The sequence below is a fragment of the Micropterus dolomieu genome, linkage group LG19, assembly GCF_021292245.1.
Source record: "Micropterus dolomieu isolate WLL.071019.BEF.003 ecotype Adirondacks linkage group LG19, ASM2129224v1, whole genome shotgun sequence".
Classification (NCBI taxonomy): Eukaryota; Metazoa; Chordata; class Actinopteri; order Centrarchiformes; family Centrarchidae; genus Micropterus; species Micropterus dolomieu.
Window position 1 is genome coordinate 16516149 of NC_060168.1, and position 16807 is coordinate 16532955.

Genomic DNA, 16807 nt, shown 5'->3' on the forward strand with positions numbered 1-16807 from the left:
CCTCCCTCCATCCATCCCTCCCTCCATCCATCCCTCCCTCCCTCCCTCCATCCATGTCCTTTGAAAAAAAGACTTAAGAGATATTTCACTACAGCGGACCACTGACCCTGGCACTGTGATACATGGGCCTTGAGGTTACACGTTAGTTCACTCAGACCAGGCTGCTTGTGGTACAGTCCATTACCATGGAAACATTGCAGATCTAAACTACTAAATATTCCTGAGGTCTACAGACGTATACCTACTGCTCTCCATCCCATCTCTCCATTCTCCATCACCCACAAGAAAATAAAGATGTTTTTCAGTGACGCTAGATGATGCTTTCTGAACAGCGTCTGCTGTATTTTTCCTTTCCACCGTACCCCCCTCCCTTCCTCTATTCTGCCTCGGTATATTCACCACCCCCTCTTCTGTGCTGTTGAGTTCATTCTCCCTGTTATATTCTCTTTACACTGATCAAATCCTTGAGTTTCACTGGCCTGAGTCAGTCTGGCACTCACCATGGTAACTGTGCAGAGCCCAGTCTACATTTTATCCTCCACCCACCGCCCTCTGTCATTTCACTCCTGTGAAGGTCACAGGTGGAGGAAGACTGGGGGATGGGAGGGCAGATATCAGATTAACCCTCTCAGCCCAGCATGTAGACTCAGACACATCCTAACAGAGGGGCACAAAGGTACACCACACAACTACAACCTCTGCCTCTCTGTCAGTGATACAACAGTCTCATTAAAACAGTGATCCATCCTAATGAGAATTCAGTGTCTTGGCTTCTAGTGAATTATACTGTCACAAATATAAAAAGACACAACATCATAAAACCACACCAAATGTGCATAGAAAACAAAAATTCCTTAGTGGTTGAGATTCTTCTTTAAAATCAAGCTCACAGTGCAGCAAAATGGGCTGTTAACCTGACCACATATAACCGAGATGAGATTTTCTCTAATCTCAACCTTAAACCACTGACAGAGCGAAACCAATCTGACTGAGAACACTAAATTCTCCCTGCTTGGCCATGCAGTTCATAAGAGACCCATTTGCAGTCTCATTTCCTTTCAAATATGACAGATGTTCACTTGCTGCTGAAGCTGCATTGACCTCTATAAGTCTGCAGTGGACATTCATCACCCTTGAAATCCAATATTTGGTCTTAATGAGAGAGGCCTGGTATTCCTCCTGGAGTCGTTCAAACAGAGCAGAATGTCTACAAGGATAGAGAGCACTGCAGCATCGGATACACGGATACACGGATCCACAATGGAAACTGAGGGTGAAGACGATCACTCCTCAGAAACCAATCAGCAGCTGGATCGATAGTTCAGATTGATTTTGAAAGGGAAAGTATGTTTGTATGGCATTAAAATCACAGTTAAAGAAGCACCTTTTGTCTAGTTTTTACCTTTAGCACAAGGCACAGGAAACGAGTGATACAGAAACATTCAAACACACACACTGACACATACTCACAAGCATCTGAAACCTAAACATGGCAGCCTGATATACTGTACTCACAAGCGTAATATGCAAAAAATGCAAAAAACTAAACAAACTAAAATCTGACTCGTGTTGATGATGAGGAATCAACGCATCCAGTTTGATCATTTGAAAGGGGAACATTAAGAGATAAGCTTTTTACAAGATTTTTTGTCTGGCTACTCAACACTTTTCTCACCCTTTTCGCCATTCTTCCCTCTCCCTCTGAGTGAACACTCCTAGCATAGATACAGAGCTCACACCTCCGCCATCAACACTGTGTCCAATCACCTTTCATCCCCAACCTCATCTGTGCAGAGCGAGCCAATCCACGCACAGAATTGAGAAACACATCACTGCCAGTTAATTACATAGCAAAGACAAACACGACTGGCATTTAATAAGGAACATGTCAAGTGATAACAGAACAATTACCTTAAACATTGCTTTATCACTTATTTTCTCTAATATCCTTTTCTGCACTGCACAGACAGACCCATACAGGCTCTTGGGCAAACATTGTTATGCAGGAAACAAATAATGTTTGTTGTACTACATGTAGAAATAATGCAAACAAGTCTGTACATGTTGTCATCAAACTTTTACATGGAGAAAAAAATACCACAAAAGCATGAAAGCCAGGAGCTCTAATCTAAGAAACTCAGACAGTCTCTACCTCATTCCTGCCTTCTTCACCGATTCCCAAACTCTGGCTTACTGCTGAGTACCAGAGGTGTACGTGACCAGAAGAGGATATTTTGGTGCAGTGGGACTGGTGGCCCTCGTAGCTGGCGAACGCTCCCAGAATTTCCCTCTCTACAGAGATGACCACTGCATGCCCTCTGGACTTGAATATTGTGGCAACAATAACAGACAAATAACACTGGCTGCGTGGGGTCATAGGTGAACAAGCTACAGAAATCTACTAGGTTGTTTTGAAAAGAGAATAAGCAACAGGGAGTAGAGAAAGAGAGGTTTCTTGACAAATATTTTGATTACAGTTCTCTGCAGAACTGTGGAGGACAGGTGCACTTTAACATCTATACCCTGAATCATCAAACAACTGGTCTTTAGCAAGCGTGGAACACGTACCAAGACACTATCTACCAAATCCAGCAAATCAAAGAGAAGCCTCCCACACTTGTGTATGCCAGCTTTCTCACTAAGATGCAGACCTGAAGATAAATGGCACGTAATGTAACAACCACCAAAAGTAACAATTGAAGCATATACATGAACAAAATGGTAGGCTATCTTTCTTCATCCAGATCAACACACATCATACACATTAATTTGAAAGAATGTAAAAGACTAAGCAGACACATTTGTACCTTTTCTTTTTCACCTTTATACTTAATAAAGGTTCATATGTTACTTTGCACTAGTAGGACAATCTATGTGAAAAAGCAGCAATTAAATATATATTTTTTAACAACACACGCAAGAAGAACAAACAAAAGGCTTCAACCGCTCCAGAACTGTAAATGTCAGCTGCAATCCTACTGTAAGAACACCGCCCTAGAGCAAAACCTGAACCATAACTCTCTGAGAATTTTCCTTTTATGGCTTGTGCTTTGTGTGTCATTTACTGTTGTGAGGCCATCTAAAATGACAAACAGAGTTCACACCAGACACACACCTGAATGGCAGTTGCGTCTGGCATACTGAGACGCCGTACAAATAACTGGCTCTGTCCGCTGTGGCTGGTGACGTAGCCTGAGCCCCAAGTGCCACTGTGCGGCCGTCCCGTGTTGTAGAACATAAAAGTGTCACTTCCTGATGTGGCAGTCAGGCATGTTTTGTAACAATATGTTTTTGTCATAGACCCATTTCCCCGCACTTCAATATAATGCGGTTCCACTTTAAGGTCACGGCGCAGGGCCACATTGTCGTTTGGTTGCCCTCCACCTCCTCCTCCTCCTCCTGCACCTCCACCACCACCTCCACCAGCAGCTCTTCCTCCACCTGCACCGCCACCTGCTGAGGTGCCACCCTCTGGAACACTCTTCTTGGATATGCAACATGGGGAGCAGGAACCAGGCTGGGTGCAGTAGGCATGGCAACGCACAATGGCCAGCACAAAGACAGTGACCAGGAACACAAAGGTTGTGGCACTCAGGGCTATGATGAGGTAGAGGGTGACATTGGAAAACATTAGGGGGCTGTTGGGCCTGATGATGCGCTTGGGGTCAGGGGTCAACTTCGGTGGCAGCTCCATCACGTGCACATGGATGGTGGCGGTGGAGGAGAGTGGCGGTAAGCCGTTATCGCGCACCACCACTGTCAGAACGAAGGAAGTGGAGTTGTCCTCAATGACACGCCTTGTGGTGCGGATCTCACCTGTGTACTCATGCACCTTAAACAGGTCAAGGTCTATGTTGGTCTGCTCCAAGGTATAGAGCAGCCAAGCGTTCTGCCCTGCATCACCATCCCACGCTGTCACCTTGCTAACCAACACTCCTGCTTCAGCGTTTTTCATCAGCGTCTCTGTGGTGCGGCTCCCATTGGCAGGAGGGTAGACTATCCGGGGCACATGGTCATTCTGATCCATAATGTAAACATAAACTGTGGCCACACGGCTGAGGGGAGGCATACCATTGTCCTGGGCTTTAACCTGAAAGTGAAACTCCCTCAGCTTCTCAAAGTCGAAGGCTCGCAGGGCACAGGCCTCACCTGTATCAGGTTTGATGCTGACGTAGCTGGCTACAGGGATACCATGGTTGTTGTCATTGAGGACAGTATAGGTGATGCGTGCATTTTCTGCAGCATCAGCGTCTGTGGCCTTGACAACACACAGAGGTGCACCAGGAGCATTGTTCTCTGTAATATAGACAGTATATGATGTCTGTTCAAAACGAGGTGGGTTATCGTTCACGTCTGCAACATCCACCTTAAAGGTCATTTGAGATGACAGAGGAGGGGTGCCTCCGTCTACAGCGTTGACAGTGACATTGTAGGATGAGATGGTTTCCCGGTCCAGGAAAGCGGATGTGACGATGGTATAGTGGTTCCGGAAAGACTTGATCTTAAAAGGCAAATGGGGCATGATCTCCAGGGTAACTTGTTTATTTGGTCCAGAGTCACGGTCGTTCACACTGATCAATGCTACAACTGTGTCAGCCCGAGCATCCTCACGCACAGGGCTGGAGAGTGAGGACAGTACAATATCAGGAATGTTGTCATTGACATCCAAAACTTCTACAACTACTTTACAGTTTACTGCCACAGGAGCTGGGCCCTTGTCCATAGCCTGTATGTACATTTCATAAGAGTTTGTCTCCTCATAGTCTATGTTATTTTTCACACGAATTTCTCCCGTGTCTGTGTCCATGGAAAACATCTGTCTGACTCTTTCTGGCGTGTAACTGCTGAAAGAGTAAAAAACTTCACCATTCGAGCCCTCATCAGGGTCTGTTGCATTTAACTTGATTACAAGTGCGCCCTTTGGAGAGTTTTCAGACAGTTTTACTTTGTACACGGAGCTGTCAAACGCAGGCACGTTGTCATTGGCATCGATGATGCGTACATTGATTTTGGCCGTGCCAGTTCGCTGTGGGGTGCCTCCATCCACTGCTATCAGGGTCAGCTGATGAGAGGGCATCTGCTCGCGGTCAAAGGGCTTTTTGAGAATAAGCTCGATGTGCTTATTATTGGAAAAGGGCTTAATAGAGTCCAGGGTGAGGTGGTCGTTTGGGCTGAGGCGGTATTGTCTCACAGAGTTGGAGCCATCATCTGCATCCTGAGCTCCCTCGATGTGGAACCGCGACCCAGTGAGAGCGGACTCCGACACCTCAAGTTGATATTCATCTCGAGGGAACTGTGGCGCGTTATCGTTCACGTCCACAATCTCCACCTCCACGTTGTGCATCTCCAGTGGATTCTCCAATACCACCTCCAGGGTGCGTGAACAGGTGCCACTGTATTCACAAACCGTCTCTCGGTCAATGCGGTCACTCACCACCAGCTTCCCGGTTTTGTGATTTATGGTGAAATATCTCCGGCCGCTGTCCGATGTGATTCTGATTCGTCGGGTGGAAAGTTTTCTAGGGTCCAGACCCAAATCTCGGACAATGTCGCCGACCAATGCCCCGTTTTCCAGCTCCTCCGGAATGGAGTATCGGATTTGTGCATGTGTAAGGCCACTGAGTACAAAAATAACCAAATATAAGGAAAAAGGCACGTTCTCCTTTACACTGTAACGGCATCGCGCCGTCACAGCCATCGCAGGCAGGCAGAATTTGCAGACGGGTTTGAGAAATCTTTCCGCCTTTTCAGCTTGCTTTGCGTCCCCACCCGCCTCATTAAAAACGAGGGAATAGTCCGTGCATAACTCCGACTATGTGCAGGACGACAACCGCATCCTCTCTGATGCTTTTTTCAATTGGATTTCCCCTGTGCGTCCATGTTTTCCTTTGTCTGCCTGGGTGCTGTTTTTAAAATTCTCTATCCTCATAGCAAGGCTGACTTTCACTGATTCTGCCTTTTCGTCTCTCTCTCTCTCTCTCTCTCTCTCTCTCTCTCTCTCTCTCTCTCTCTCTCCCCCCTGCGATGTGGTGGTGTCTGTGTGCAAAAGGGGAGGGGGAGCCACTCGCTCAAACGTTGCTGGCTGCATTTCAGCACCTCCGATAAACTGATCTAGCACCATCTAATAAAAATAAAACCCAAACAAAGAAAAGACGTTTATCTCTTAACACATCTGGACGCCGTGCATGGACCGGCCAGTGTCATCTGCACACACTGATTTCGGTGATGTTAATTCGACAAATCGTTTCCCTGTTTTTGTCAGTGCCACCGCCCTTTTTCATTGTGCGCCGCAAAACTGATTTATGAACCAGTCTGGCCATTAGACTTCCTCGCTGATGCAAAACCACAATTACCCAGGGACCCTCAAGACAAACGGAAAAGCAGCTTTCTGATAAATACAAACTGTATTTTGAAAATAAAAGGAAATTGATAACTAAACAAATAGACCAACTATAAAAACAAACAAAACAACAAAAGCTCTATGCGAATTTGTGTAGTGCATTATTTTACAGGAAACGCCATTTGACTAAAAGGAGGTGACAAGTGCCGCTGTTGGGAGTGTATTTGAGTGGGTTATCTCCCTGTTTAAAACCACACAGCCATCAGACCAGTAGTAAGGTGAATGTGGCTGTTTCACTTTGTGTCTGTTCACGGCTGACATGCTTCACACACAAAGCCGTGATGTCACGACGATGTTCACTCGTGAGGACATCAACCGGGTCACGAGGATGTTCACTGGTGAGGACAGTAACCCGAGTCACAGACAAGATGTGACCCTTTTGCAGGGCTGGTCTCTCCTGATGGACAGGCAGTAATGGCCACACATAAACTGCGCCGGTCTAATATGTAAAAGTAACGGCACTTTCACGCATACACAGTCTCTCTTGGTCATAGGTGTTTATCCTTAATTAATAACATATTATAAGACACATTACCCATCCATATTGGTGTGTCAGTTCAGGTGACAAGATAACAAGATAACATTATGAGATTCCACTTTTCCAGCCAAGGCGTTTCGATACTGTAACCTGCAGACGGTCTGAATAGCGCATGTGCAGTGTAGCAGCTGGTGGCATTAACAACCAAATCCTCCTGCTCTGGCTGTCCTCTAATTATTCCGGCATCAGAACTCATGTACCTCAATTAAATTCCGATTTATATTGGATTTAAATTAACTGGAAAAGACCTTGCCCCCAATGCAGTCAACAGACAGAGATAAATGGAAGATCTTCTGATTCTTTTCAATTTCATCTTAACAGTGCAGTGGCGCCCGCGGAAAACACAACCCAATCAAATCAAATAAACAGGTCACGAAGAGCCACCAATTAAATACAAATTAGTCTCAGGAACAACAATGGTGCATCCAGTAGGGGGTAGTTCCATTAAAACGGTGCTGATCTGATCCATCGCCACGCTTTAAACAAGTTATGCTGTGAAGAAGTGGCCTTGTGAGACCCTGAGCCTTTCTTGATTCACCGCGGCCACTAGGCCAAGCTGAGCCTCCACCGCCCACACAATCTTTTTTTCCTCATGGTGCGCTGCCACTCTCACCCACGCCCGGTCTGCCCACGGCGATGACAGCGCTTGGCATCCCGGGAGACGGGGAGAAGACAGTGACTCACTCGGATGCTGCTAGTGGATGGGTAGATACAGAGCGACTCTTCACACTCCGAGGCGACGAGTAGGAGGTGGCAAAATGGGGAATGGGTGAAGCAGCCAAATGTCCGTTGAAAGAAGACACATTATCAGCTCCACACAAAAAGCCCTTCCACATGCAATGCGTTTATAAATACTTAATTTGTGATATCGTGGTATAACTGTAACAACAACAAACCGTGCATGTTGTATAATGTGTAGCTAATTCAGATGATGTCATGAATATTTATTCTTGCATATATTTGCAGCGCTTCTGCAAAATGTTTTGAGGGGTTACTATATTTGCCATTGGTTTCTCTCTCTGCATTATTGTCCTAAACTGTGCTGCGGTGATAAGACAGTGTTTCTTTCAACCGGGGCTAGGCCTCTGATGATCAGCTTGTACGGTCTGCCACGCTAACCTTGACATTTAGCGGATGTTCCCGGTGGAACGCGTGGACCTCCGTGTTTGGCAATGACACAAAAATGAAAACAGGCGACGCTTATCTCGTCAATAACAAACACAGTTTTAGATTTACACACTACATGACCTTTGCAGGTATGTCTCGGTCATTCGCCTCCTTTCCTCCCTCTCCTCTTCGGATGTCCTTGATACCTTACAGCTCTCTCATACCTGTTTCAAATACGCCCATCTGTTCCAGCGTTAATTGCTAGCCGCTGAGCTGTGGATTATTTCATTTTTCACTCAAGGGTGCTGCAGATAAAGCGATCACCATTATTCCACCAGCAGACAGACGGTTGTTACACATCAACAAACACTGATTTCAAACAGCTAATTGGCTAAGTGGTGTTTATTTTTTTATTTTTATTTTTTTACCGCATCTTGTATTAAAAACACAGGATGTCAGAACTTTGTTTGCCCAATCAATTAATTTAAACCTGACCTTGACATTTTTTTTGAATTCTCAAACCCCTTCCACCATATTCTGCCTTTCCCCAAGCATCTCTCCTACTCTTTCCACTCTGGAGTGTCTCCAGCTGCACCTCTGTCAGATATCTGCTGTTCCTGCTGAGGGCTGGCTGAGGGGCATACTGGGGTCTTAAGTGGAAACACAAGAGCTCATGCCTTTTGCAGGCTGACGGACAAAAAACAAAAAGAAACTGTGTTTTTATACAGCTAGGCCAGTGACAGATATGGGGAAGAGAAATAATTCAGATTTTAAAAATTGAGACTGCCTCTTTGTTCATCCTCTCTGCCACAATATTAACATCCCGTTACATTAATTATGCAAGATGGCCACCATATTAATAACATTCTCTTCACTAAGACTCAACCTCATTAATACTGTAAGCGACCACTCTAAAAGCCATTCATATCACTTCCCCGAAGAGTCTGTTATCTGGAAACCCCCAGTTTTTTATGAGTCAGATGGCAGCAGACATTCACGGAGGAAGGGGTCACGGCTGGGCCATCATGAAGCAGGACTCTTTACGTCACCCCCTCAGTCAACACATACACAAACAGAGGCAGTCATGCAAACTTAAAGGACATTTGTGCTCTCTCTCTCTCTCTTTCATTCTCTCTGTGTTGTAAAACACAACTGTAAAAATGCAAATGATGTCCAAGGACAGAATTGTTTTGTCTGAATGAATGTCAAAACATCTTTCGCTATTGTTTCCTCTCTTTATTCTTAAATGGCAGGAACAGCCATCAAGGGCTTTTAGGTTATACTGACAACCCCTACTGATTCACAGGTACAGTTCCTTATCTGCCTTGCTTTAAAGCATTTAGATAAAGAGGGAAAACATTATTATTAACACCCATATCAAATGTAGGTGGGCAGCAGTCTCTGTGGTGTCAGGATGGCTGCTTTGAAAAAGACACACTTAAATAAAGAAAATTACAAAACAGGCCCTTTCTTAGACAAGACAACATCCTAAATAAATGTCTCACAAAATAAAGTATTTTAAAGATCAAGGCTACCCTTGGTGGGTGTGATCATGGAATATATAAAATTAAAATGCAGTTCTTGTCAGAAAAGAGGAATAATGACAAAATATAAAATAGGTATGACAACAAAACAGTATCTTCAGCATAAGTCTCACAATAATTGTTTATTAGTTGTGCCTCTGCAATGGTTAGCGCTGTCTCCTCACAGCAAGAAGGTCCCGGGTTCAAACCCTGGTTGCCCCGGCCTTTCTGTGTGGAGTTTGCATGTTCTCCCCGTGTGCGTGGGTTTTCTCCGGTTTTCCCCACTATCAAAAACATGTTAGGTAGGTTCTCCAGTCAGTGCCGTTTTGAACTGGCACGGCATCTCAATCTGGAGTTGGTCCCCGGGCGCTGTACAGTGGCTGCCCGCTGCTCCCTTCAAGGGATGGGTTAAATGCAGAGAATGAATTTTGCAGCATGTATGTGTATGTGACAATGAAGTATCTTCTTATGCTTCTTCAATTGCATTGAAAATATAATCTTTATGTATGTGTGGGAGAAGCAGGCTGAAAAAGAGGGAAGAGAGGAAGACAGTGAAATTGGTCCCTCTGTTGGATCAAATCGGTAGTACAAGGGTTGGACCCATGATCATCACCCCACTGCCCATCCACACAGGCTTTCTCATTAAGCCAAAGCACTAAACCATAATCCCAGCTATGTTTGTGTGTGTGAGAGAGAAAAAGAGAGAGAGAGTGAGGGAGGGTGAGAGAGAAAGAGCAAAGAAGGGCACAGACGTCACATTGCAGTGGCAGTCATTTTCTCTCTCATTTCCAATACAGTGACCGCAATGGATAAAGACAGATATAAGGCAAGGCACCCTCCAGAGGTAAGAAGAGAAAGAGCAGCATGAAGCAGAATCTACAGTATAACTGCAATAAGTACAATGGCAAGTCATATGTATATTTATGAAAACTAAAACAAAAATAAATTTAACATTAATGTGTTAGATATACATCACACACACACTTAAAAAGGAGTCTAGTGCAAAATGCTGTCTAGAACAAAGCCAGCTGAATGCAAGCATTTGTTTAAGGCTATTGTTAACCTCACCCGAAAAAGAAATAACAACCTTTGATTACAAATAAGATACCACAAGCTCTAGTTTAGCTGTCAATCACTTTATCACTATTTCAAATAAAATAAAATAAAAATTCGAAAACACTGGTTTGGTCAATTGGATTAGAAAAAAAGCGACTGAATGGTATTTAATAAATAGGTTTATATCACTATGAGAAAGCTGTGTTCTCATACTTCCCTCTCATCATACTTTTCTCTATACACACGCAAAAGAACTTTCCCATTTTTAAATCTCTGAAACAAAAGTCCCACTGAAACCACAATCCTTTTACTCAGGTGAACACATTAAGCGGGTGGAGGAGGAATTCTCTGGGTATATTTGTTTGTGCTGATCCCTTGTGTACCTTGCTTTCAAAAATAAAGGGCATGAGAGAATCAAAAGCAGCAGCACAAATCCCTCCCTTTGGGCCCCTGCAAGGGTTAAACAGTTCCTTGGTTGTCCTGGTTCAGCCTGTGCATAAATCAAACAGATTCTTGTTGTGGCACTGAACAAAGCTATCAGGAAAAGCAGGCAGGCTTTGGATACTTCCCTCTTAGGATGCCCTGGCTTTTTATCCTTGCTGGGATGGGAGAGGATGGAATCCATGGTTCTGAGCATGACAAAGCTAATCTAATGACTGCAACAACATCCTGATGCCACTAAGAGGGAGCATGGATGGAGAACGGGTTGGTGGAAGTGGGGGAGAAGGGGAGGGGTGGTGATAAGTTCTTCCTTTTATCTGTGACCAATGGTAAGCCTGTGATGTTCCCACTCAGCTGCAGGGCATGTATTTAATGTGCTTTTTGTCCATCTCATCCTCAGAAGCTCCAGTTTTTCTCACAATCTTACGCTGAAGGCTTGAGTCTGGGCTGCTGTATTTGTGACTTCCTCTAAAACCCTCTCCCTTTTTAGAACCGATTCTCTAATCTCAAACACACTTTTCCCCTCGCTTGCTTACTTCCCTTTACCCTTCGTCTGACTTGGCATTTCTGCTCAAGATGGTGTAAATCTTGATTTGCATCTCTTCTCTTTGTCTCTCCCTCCATCTCTCCTGCCTCACATTGTGTCCACCCTGTTTCCTTCCTGCTTGCATGCAACACATGCTGGGATAGATGTCTGGGTGGGGGCGGGTATACTGGCAGCTCCCTGGAAACAGACTAGTTTATCATTTCATTAAGGCTGAGAACAGTATCCATGGCAACCACAGATAGTAGCTCTAACCTCCATCACACAAAGGACACACCCTTGTAAAGGAGAAAAACAGGAAGTGCTACATAAGACTTCTGTGAATGACATACAGACAGGCAATGGGGATAAATAAAGAAGAAATAATACAAGTTATTTTAACCACCGTGCTGCTATGTCACGTTGTATTAAAACTGGTGAGGTAGGGACATTTCTACGTCATGCTTTTGGCCCATCTGTTGAACCCATCTGTGTAATCCACCAAAATGACTTAGGTGGATGCCTCTACTGTAGGACTGCAATATCTGAGTTGTGAACCACTTAGCTGTCTGCCTCAACCAAGATAATGTACTAGAGAATCAATAATTTAATGCATTTCGCAGCACAGGGGGAGGCAGAGTCGAAAGCTTTTATCGGATACACACTCTAAACCCCAAGTTATCATCTTATGCATACTGACAAAAGCTATAGCTCCCTCAGTAGTTCTTCAATGTGTAAATATTATTATTAATGTCATCATCGTGGTTATATAAAACACCCACAGCAGGCAATTTCTGCTGTATGCAAACACGCATAGCCTTGCATCTCCATTTAAAAATATAGACCGTAACACACCGACACACGATGTTCTCTGATGGTTGCATGGATAAAAGCCTCTCCTCCTCATCCGCCCTGGCCCTTTGCCCCGCCCAACCGGTTTGGATGTGATTGACAGTAGGTGCTGTCGGCCCCGCCCAGCCGCAGAGCTGAGCCGAGCGGAGCTGATACCTCGATCGGTACTGAAGCTCCCTGCTGCTGCTGCAGCGAGTAGCGGAAAATTACCTGCCCATCCCCCCTCTCTCTCACGTTCACAGAGAGCTGCAGCGTACAAAACACATACCGATCCACTTTTACGCAGAGACAGCTCCAGGCTTTCTTTCAGGACCCACAGTATGGAGTGCATGTGCATGCACCAGAGACATGTCCGATAAATAGCGTGGCAACCGAAGAGGTTCATTGAAATGGCGCATGTAGCGCGCTGCCATCTTTAACACGCTGACCCACTTACAAGCTTCACATGGCCGATACGCATTGCCTGCAATATGAAAGGTCTGTTTGAGAGCGCAGAATGCCCTGGTTCAGTCTCTTCACACAACGAGCGGAGTTATATCAGAGCACACCATGCTTGTTTGTGCTGTACCACTCCCTGAAATGAGGTCACATCGTCTGACTGACTCAAAGCATCGATTACAACACAATGTACAGTGAGCTTAACCGGGAATATCTGAACACCTTCCAGCAATTAGGAGCAGTAATAACATCATTTGGCTATATATATCACGGGAATGTACGGGGGGGAACAAAAACTAAATTTAACCACTGAATTCAATGCAGGAGGCGCATCTGTTGTACTTGACATGAGCCGATCTGGGTTGCTTCACTTTAAGGATGTTAATGAAAGTATATTAGATCGTGTTTACAGTGCTCCAAGGCTGATAGCACACATGTCTGCAGAGCTGGACATTAATTCCCTTTTAGCTCTCTCAGCTGCTCCCCTTCTCAGGGAGTGCTTGTGAAGGAGAGGGGGAGGGGAAAGAGGGCTGACAGCATGGAGGAAGAGAAAAAGGAGCAGGCATGAAATGAATAATATCATGTACGTCTTTATGTTGCCCAGTCAAAGAAATGGGGACATGGTGTATGATTCTTGTGCAAAATCTATTATTACATGTGCACTCTATAACACACTGCCCTCTAAAAGTATATCTGTATTTTACAATACTGGGTACTGATGTGCAGTTTTCACACCTGTAATATTAAGACAAGGGGGCATGGCGTAAAAAAGATTTTGCATACTTGCATACTTAACAAAATTAGTATTTGCTCTGGGTAGAATTAAGATATATTAGTACAAACAGCAGAGAATTAAAAGCTCTAATGGTGAAAAACAGGAAGGATAATGTGTGACTCCAGAGAACCTGGAAATATCTCAGGAGAAACATATGCAATTGCAAGAGTAGAACAAAAATGAGCAGAGTAATATCAAAGACAGACAAAACAAAAGATTATTCCAGATTAGAGAACCAACTACAGTTCCAAGCCAGGTGTTTTCACTTATTTTGCTTAACAGACCTCCTTTCAAGACAGGAAGTGTGACAAATTACACCTGGATCATTCTTATGGGCATGAACATAGCTAATAACATTTAATGACAGCTGACTTGAGCTGCTGGACACAGAACAGAGCCATGTTTAATGTTATTAGCAAGGCCTGCTTTTTCTGTGACAAGTGAAAATGTCTGCTGTGAAAAAGGCCTATGAATGTGCCTCATATAATTCCCAGCACAACTCCTCAATGACTTCCACCTGACCTGAGAACTAACTGAAGAAAACTCCTATGTGGATGTGCAAGGTTTTTAAAAACACAATCTGAACAAGAAAAGATACATCAGCTAACTGCACTAAAACAAGGAAAGCAATAAGAACAAGACATCTTCTATAACAAATTTGCCTCGTGATTATAACTATTAGTGAAAAGAAGAGCTCCAGTCCATTTGAGAGTAAGACAGTGCCCTGAAACCTGTTGGTCCACACACATTTGTTCAACTGACTAGAACAACCAGACAATATAGGCCAAATGTGTAGGCTAGCCATCCAAACTAAAGTGAATCAAAACACCCTCCCACCCAAGATATATAGCTGCTGTAAATAATTACCAAGTCCAATGCCACAGATGGCTCTCTTCACAAAACATGTTAACTACTGGGTCTGGTCTATTTCCTGGTTTCACAAAAATGGAAATAAACTAGGTCACCAGAGATCTTTAAAAAAGCTGCTCACTAGCTGTCTTAAACTTTGGTTTTCCAGACTAGCCATGAACTCTTTCACATTAAAGAGGAAGGGTTTGTAATTCGCCAAACATTTATCAAAAGTTACCTCAACAGACCAAGAGCCTACTTGATATGAGATAGCCTAAGTGTCAATAGAAAGTCACTTGTAAAGTAACAAAATAAAACCTCAAACTATGACTATGGTGATTTCCATGTTAGCTAAAACAATATACAACCCATGTGAAGTCCAAAATGTCCTCACTTGTGGCCGATTGCAAACGCTAGCCACTACCAAAATGGTTGAAATTCAGCATCGAGCCACCTGTGGCAGTCATGAGAGCACTGTCCTGGTCGTTGACCAGCAAGATGGTGAGTGAAGAAGTGGTTTGTTGACATTATGGAAATCCTTTGTCCTCACTGAGACCAAGTTGTGTTTATGTCACATTAACACATGGGCCCTGTTCCAGAAACCAGGCTTGACATACTCATTTCCACTAATCCCGCTTTCTGAAACGGTGCCCTGCTTGGGATTTACTTGTTTCGCCTGAAAAGTTGCCAAGAAGTTCAACTCCTCTCCGGTAAGACTGGGTTTTCAACATACAATCGTTAAGTAATGGGCCATACATATCAAGAGTTTTGTGTGCTCCAAACTTCTCAGGATAGAAATTTCTCATAACCAGCCTTGCATTTTCTGCGGCTGAAATGTAACGTTAAGCCTACGCCGAGTCTGTTTCAAACAATTCCCGGTTTACTAGTAGCTAAATTAGGCTACTGGTTAAATAAGAAGCTACTTTCAGCTGAGCTTTGGTGCCATATGGAGGCCATGTAGCAGGGCGGAAGTAGTGTGTTTAGCTAACATTATGTTGTAAAGAAATTTAATATCTGGAAAAACGGATAAATGTTGGAGAAGTGGGTTATGATACACGAGAAGGTGGTTTGAGAAGATGCTTTAACGTAGCATTTCAAGACATGAATGAATGGTTTTGCAGTGACTGCTGTGAATCCAAGTTGACTAACGTTAACTTTTCAGAACCACTTTTCAAGCCTACTGACTGTGAGTAATACTGATGCTGCTCAGAAGATGGCAACATTTTTGGTGAATTTACCTGAGCTTGTCGTTAGCTGCAGCAGACCCAAGTGCAGTAGACAAACAGTCTCCTTCTAGTCTTTCTCTCACTCACTTTTACAAGACACTCTGCTTTCTGACAACAATTTTACAATGTAGGTCGGCCAAAATTTAGTAATCAGTGAATATTGAATAAAAGTGTGATTCAAATGTTGGTTCGAAACTACATCAAGTGCTCCTTTGCTTTCAGGTCAGTGCAACAGAGCACTGTGTTGACACTGAGATGACAGAAAGCAATTCATTATGATTATGTTATGCCATTAGGACACAGTTTTGCACTGTATAAATACAATATAATACAACGATATGTTCAGTTGTTATTGTTTTCAACCATTATCTAGCTATCCAAGTTATAACTTGGATGTGATATTAGGCTTTGTCAAAACGAGCATACTGCTGTGACATAGAGGCTGTAAAAGGCCCCCGGCGACTTCAGTACCATGGATAGCGCCAGTGCAAGCAGGCAGAGAAGGAGGGGCAAGCATGCTACAGAAACACATATTAGGAAACACTTCTTCTGCATAGTGCCACTATGTTTTGTACTGGAGGATACGGTGTAAGTTACAAAACTATCAACTCGTTAAGGATTCCATCTTACCTTGTCTTTGTTAGGTAAAGTCTGAGTTCTGGTGAAAGTGTCTCCTCCGTTTATACTGATCAGCTCCGCATCTACAGGCGGAAACGGTGCGGGGAAAACCACTACGTCACTCTTCATTGTGTCGGAGCTGAAACACACGTCATACTGCTGAGTAGCTTTAGAGTAAGACCAGCTCCCGTCAGGGTGGGTGGTGATCATTGGGGCGCTGTACCTGCTGAAACTGCCGTCTGTCCTGTGGCATTTCACAGCTATTAAACTGATGAGGCTCAGCAGAAAGATCACTGACACCGACACAATGGCGATCAGCAGATACAGGTTCAAATCAGAGAAGCTCTCCTCCTTTATGGGCACATGTCTGAACTGAGTCTGGATGTCAGCTGTGCTTTCAACCACCACCACATCAATAGACACAGTAGCTGACAGGGAGGGCTCTCCGTTATCAGAAACCA

At 44.1% G+C, this 16807-nt stretch overlaps 1 protein-coding gene across 4 annotated transcripts in view; it reads right to left on the reverse strand.

Annotated features, from left to right (window-relative positions):
• LOC123957469 (protocadherin alpha-C2-like) overlaps positions 1–16807 on the reverse strand; it is a 57040-nt gene that overhangs the window by 17333 nt on the left and 22900 nt on the right. The window contains exon 2 of one of the 4 annotated variants that reach the window (XM_046030292.1): positions 16359–16805. The exons of 1 other annotated variant lie outside the window; for it this stretch is intronic. In XM_046030292.1, coding sequence (XP_045886248.1) covers positions 16359–16805 — 447 coding nt within the window. Of the gene's footprint in view, positions 1–3109; positions 5889–16358; positions 16806–16807 lie in introns of those variants that run through there. 2 more of the 4 variants (XM_046030289.1, XM_046030290.1) reach the window with 2 other exon arrangements.